General features: G+C 36.8%; 1 protein-coding gene across 3 annotated transcripts; it reads right to left on the bottom strand.

Moving 5' to 3' along the window:
• Positions 1-881: 881 nt before the first annotated feature.
• On the bottom strand, positions 882-3,654 carry LOC306856958 (protein canopy homolog 2-like). Of its 3 annotated transcripts, none has more exons than XM_079396539.1 (6): positions 3,577-3,654; positions 3,268-3,373; positions 2,932-3,047; positions 2,635-2,832; positions 2,350-2,446; positions 882-2,120 (listed from the first exon to the last, which is right to left on the bottom strand). In XM_079396539.1, the coding sequence occupies exons 2-6, from the start codon at positions 3,365-3,367 to the stop codon at positions 2,077-2,079; spliced, it is 555 nt and encodes a 184-aa protein (XP_079252665.1). In that variant the 5' UTR covers positions 3,368-3,373; positions 3,577-3,654; the 3' UTR covers positions 882-2,076. The 3 variants fall into 3 exon arrangements, with proteins under 3 accessions (XP_079252665.1, XP_079252666.1, XP_079252664.1); XM_079396540.1 differs by having other exon boundaries at positions 884-2,120; positions 3,472-3,601; XM_079396538.1 differs by having other exon boundaries at positions 1,155-2,120; positions 2,941-3,047; positions 3,577-3,626.
• Between the last annotated feature and the right edge of the window lie 2,058 nt (positions 3,655-5,712).

Here is a 5,712-nt window from a genome sequence, read left to right as displayed (position 1 = left end):
GAAGCTGCTGGTTTACTGCGCCATCTACTGTTAAACAGAAATAATACCATATAATTCAATTATATAATTAAACATAACACTAAACATAATTTCAGATACAGAAGTCCCACTGTTACGTGTATGCATCAATGTGAATACATTTAGTGGTTTCAGGGCTATATGTTGATATACGAAGATATATATAATTGATGATATAAATTATCGGATAACACTTTATTTTGATGGTCCCTTTTAAGCGTTCTGTTGATAATAAATAACTCTGCACTTACATGTCAACAAACTGCCATTAGAGTATTAGTAGATTGATTATTATCTGCTAAAACTTTATTATGATGGTCTCCCAACAGATATTCTTCTGACTATAAGTAACTTTGCATTCTACTGACTATAGGTCAACTTTATTTTAACCCTAACCCTACCACTCTACTATGGGCATGTAGGTGCAACGTTACTTATATTCAACAGAATGTTTTAAAGGAACCATCAAAACATAGGACCATAGGAAACAGCGTTCTAGTTAATGAAGCAGGACCACAGCAGGCAGGGGATGAAAACCTGAGGGCAGTCCACAGGCAAAAAAAGAGGGAGAGTCCTTCATCAATAACGTTTTACCTATGTCCTCTCCACCCCCAACAGAAAACAGGCAGAAGAGAGAGAGAGAGAGAGAGAGAGTTGAATGACAAAAAAAAATGTAATTCCAAAGAAAAAAAAGCCTTCAAGCATTTTTTTTTTTTTTTTTTAATACAAAACCAGCAACACCAAGTTTTGTCTGTCATCAAAAAGCAATAAACGCTGAATTTTGTCTGCTTTCTGACACTAGTCATGTCAACTGTTCTATCGGTATATAAGGCAGGGAAGAGCAGAAAGCAGGAGATGAAGTTATGATAAATGAGCAGTTTATTGAATAATCTCGGTTGCATCTTTCCTGATGCTCCATTTGACTTTTTGCTTAACAAAAACGAAACAGACAAATAACATAAAATGAACATAAGAAGTAAATTAAAGGAGTTAAAGAATAGAGAAACACAACTAAGTTATAATATGAAAGATTTAAAAACAAACAAACCACATGTATAAGATTTAATGAGTATTTTGATGCTCATCCATAAATGACTACAAAAGACATACTCCCGAGACATTTTTCTTTTTTTTTTAATGAAAGTAGCAATTACAGCTGTACGTTTCTTTTGGTAAGATTTGTTTTGCATTGTACATCTTTATGCTTGAAATATCGTCCCTAAAAGTTTAGCCAAATTGAGCTCAAGTTCTAGGTTTTTCTAGTTTAAAACTTAGGACTCCCCAAATTGAGGAAAATATGAAAATATGTAGATTTTTACCCATTGACAGCTATAAGGCTCGATTGTGTAAACTGGGTAAACAAAAAAAATTGTCCTTAGCACACAGATTCACGCTTGACCACTGGCTCTCTAATTATTAAAGTACATTACAATAATAAAACAAACAACTACAAATTAACATGGTCCTCAATGGATACATAAACAAACGAATGTTGACAAATCTGGAAGCAATAACCAGTGCCATAATGTGTGAGAAGAAAACAAGTGAATACATAAAAGTGGGTTAACTGATGTTCACTTCCATTCAAAACGGTGGTAACCTAATTGGTTAAGACTTAAGGACTAGTAATCTGATCAGATTCATGACCTGAAAAACATCAAGACACAACATCACCACTAGATCCAGGAACTCCAGAGTGCTTATAATAAATATACTGCAAGTTATCTTCTAAACTAAGAACTAAGTGCATCCAAGGACATTTAAATATAAAAGTGTACCATTGGAGAGACTCATAGAGATCTCATTTTTAGCTGTAGAAAGTCAGTTTTAATTTATGACAATGAACAGTTTTGATGGTAACGCCATTAATACAGTTGAACATGTCAACAGTTAACCCATAGGGTCAAGTACATATGCAATGCTTTGCCTAACATCACTTAAGTAGATCTCTATGTTCAGCGTCCTCAGCAAGTAAGAGAATCAGACTGTTTACTGAAGTTGAACAGGTGAACGCATTGTTTTCCAATGGTAAAGCTGTCATGGTGTGCTCGGCTCATGTTATAACTCGTCATGAGGTATCTTCAGGGCATGGTCACAGAGATCTGTGGAAGGAGTTCAAATAAACTATTACATATGCAAGTGTAGTCAGAAACTTCTGAATATTTCTTCAATATTGTACGTGTTAGCTACGCTTGAAAAGATGTTGTCAATGTTTTTAACAAGTAAATGCACGTAGCTTGTGACTACGGTGAAATAAAAGAACTGTCATGTGAAGTTCATAGATAGGTTTGAAATGAAAGAATACTGAATCAAATGTGTTTACAGCATTACCTGTCCTCTTACTGCAGAGCTTGTCTTTAACGTTGTCCGTCTCATGAGCAAAGAATTCAATAAGTTCATCCTCATGCTGCTCAACGATTGTTTCACACTGTGAAAACACACACATGAAGAAAGACCATTTCTAAAACCCATCAGAAAATTCTGACGTTTTTCAAACAGCATTTCATAAACGGTGTACAATTATTGCATCGAATCAGCAGTGAATTGCATCATAAATGCAAATACAATTAAAGGTTAGACTTGAAAAATAAAGACATGAAAAAAAAGCATTCTCACAGCAAACTTTAAACTAGAGCTGACTCTGGAGTCAAAGGCCACATCAGAAAGGTCCATGGCAGTGCCATCACGGGATGTATGTCTCACGTATGTCTTCCGATTGGTGGCAGGGTCAACCAGTTCACCGTAATCCTTCATCTTCTCACAAACCTCTTCCATTAGTTCCAGCAGATGACTCTCAGAGCGGGAAAAGGGAACCTGAGCACATTAAAACAAATGCATACAAATCTGTAAGTTGGTATCAAAAAACAATCAAAACAAACAAAATGATGTCATTATGAAACTCAAATATGTCACCTCTCTTACTGACTGACTGCCATCAGGATTAATCCTAAATGATCCGGTCTGGATCATTTTCTTGGGATCTATTTGTGATATGGCCCAGTCCATTTCATCAACTAATGCCCTGCACGCTAGGGGGAAAAAAACATGTGCATGATGCAATTCAGAAGTACTCCTTAATCACAAAGCACAACCATTTATTAAAACTGTTTGATGATGCATTTATGAAGGTGTGTAACATTCCTGATGTTTCTTTGTCCTGCAATACAACTAACCCACAATGCTTGTCTAGGTATAAATATATATATATATGCATAGTAAATTATAAAATGTTTGAAAAAGTTGAAATACCTCCACATTTTATGTCTTGACCCTGTCTGGCTCCTTGAACTAACAGTAGGTGCAAAGACATCAATGCACAGACGATAAACATGTAAAAATGTTTTTCCATCCCCACCTACAAAACCAAATACAAAGCAATGTAAGGTTCTTGCATAAAATTTATTTTATTGCAGCCTTCGATAAGACACAGAGTGGCCGGTTAGCAGGACTTACCTTTCACGAAATACAATCAAGCAATAAAATCATGCAATGTAATAATGTATTCATTATCGAACTGAATTGCATGCATATTTTAAGACAGAGCGTGAACTTACAAACCTTTTACTTTAAATGCACCGCACACACGCGTTCACGAACTGATGACGTGCACACAGGGATAATTGTAGTTTAGGAGCTGACCTGAGATCTGCCGCGAGCCTTGTTTTTCTTCTTGAGATGCGTTGGCTGTCTTTGGTGCATTACCGCCACCAGCTGAACTGGAGTGTGGAGCAGTGAGAGGAAATGCACGTGCGCCCTCTACAAATACCCCTTGATAAATCTGACCCTGGACCACAAAACCAGTCATAAGCAGCACAGGTATATTTGTAGCAACAGCCACAAAACATTGTATGGGTCAATATTATTGATTTTTCTTTTATGCCAAAAATCATTAGGACATTAAGTAAAGATCATGTTCCATGAAGATAATTTGTAAATTTCCTACTGTAAATATATCAAAACTTAATTTTTGATTAGTAATATGCATTGCTAAGAACTTCATTTGGACAACTTTAAAGGCGGTTTTCTCAATATTTGGATTTTTTCGCACCCTCAGATTCCAGATTTTTTGCCTAGTTGTATCTCGGCCAAAAACAGTGCCCTCCACTAATATTGGCACCCTTGATAAATATAAGCAAATGTTTCTATGAAAATAAATCTGCATTGTTTATCCTTTTGATCTTTCAATAAAAAAATTCACAAAATTCTAACCTATCACTGAAGTAAAACAATTGAAAGTGGGGAGAAAATCTATGAACATTTATGATGAAATAAATGTTTTTCTCCAATGAATGTTGGCCACAATTACTGGAACCCTAGAAATTCTTATGAGTAAAATATCTCTGGAGTATATTCCCATTCATATTTACATTTTATAGCACACCAGTGTGACTAGGAGCATGAAATTGTCCAGCCATGACTTCCTGTTCCACAGGATTATAAATATGAGGAACAAAGGCCGAATTCCCTTAATCATCCATCACAAGGAGTAAAACCTAAGAATATATTTCTGATGTGCAGAACAAGATTGTTGAACATCACAAAATAGAAAGTGGCTGTAAGAACAGAGTTCAGTATTTCGATGGGGAAATAGTTTGTCGAAAGAGTGTCATTCTCCTCTGGCCAGACAAAATCAGCAGTTTAAATCTAGGCTAAAGCAGAGTCAGATTATGCAAAGGACTCATCTGGTTCCTGTGGTCTTGTCCCGGTGGCTGTCTTGGAGACAGGGTCTTCACTGGGGATCAGTCTCTGGGCTCATCTAGTTGTCCTGGTCTCTGCTGATCTGGATACGGACCGGATCCTGGTGGCTGCAGTGACCATCTGATCTGATCCATACACAATCAATCTCTGTCTGCTACCCAGTGTCCCAGACAAGGGTGCCCACTTCTGACTGGCGTCAAAAAGAATGAACAAATGATTGTCTTAAAAACGCATTGCCATTATAGAGAAAGCGAAATTTGAGAGAAATCACCATCAGGTGCAAAATGCTGACAGACATGGTTTGCGATAAGCTGTTCTGACTAAATTTGACCTTGACAAAAAGGCCTTGTGTTGGAAGGCAGGGTTTGGCCATAGACCAATATGGTTGTCCAAAGGAATGCTGCTAAAAGTGTATAAAAACAATTGGCATAGGGTTCTGGTTCTGGTTGTATGATACAACACTTACAGGAGTAGTGCACCCAAAAATGAAAATTCTGTCATTTCTCAGCATGTTGTTTTAAATCTTAACAAGATTTAAAACAAATCTTAAAAAAAAACCTTTGAAACACAAATTAAGAGCAGCCCAAAGATGAGGAGGGACACGGAAAGCATATCAGCCCATGATGAGTATTGAGTGAATGGCTCATCTACACACAGATGATGTTGATGAACTTGGATCTTTGCTATAGCCAAACTCTTCTCCACTGAGAGAAAAGACCAGGTCTGATTGATCTGGAATCCAGATCCATGCCCTGAAAATGTACTGAATGATGCGGAAAAGGTAACCAGTCCACAGATAAACTCTCAGCATCTGACTTTTGCTGAGATGTGGACATTGACTCAAAGTGGAGGTTTAAGCAGACTAAATGATTGGAGAAGTCCTGCATACGTCACCAGAAAGAAGTCTGTTGTTTTCACCAGAAGGTCCAGTTATGACATTTTGATTAAACATCATTTTTTTTAATTAGCTACATAGACTATGCACAACTGAATCCT

This window comes from Barbus barbus (genome assembly GCF_936440315.1).
Source record: "Barbus barbus genome assembly, chromosome: 37".
Taxonomy (NCBI): Eukaryota; Metazoa; Chordata; class Actinopteri; order Cypriniformes; family Cyprinidae; genus Barbus; species Barbus barbus.
Note: the sequence above shows the minus strand (reverse complement) of the source record. Positions and strands in the feature narration are given on the sequence as shown.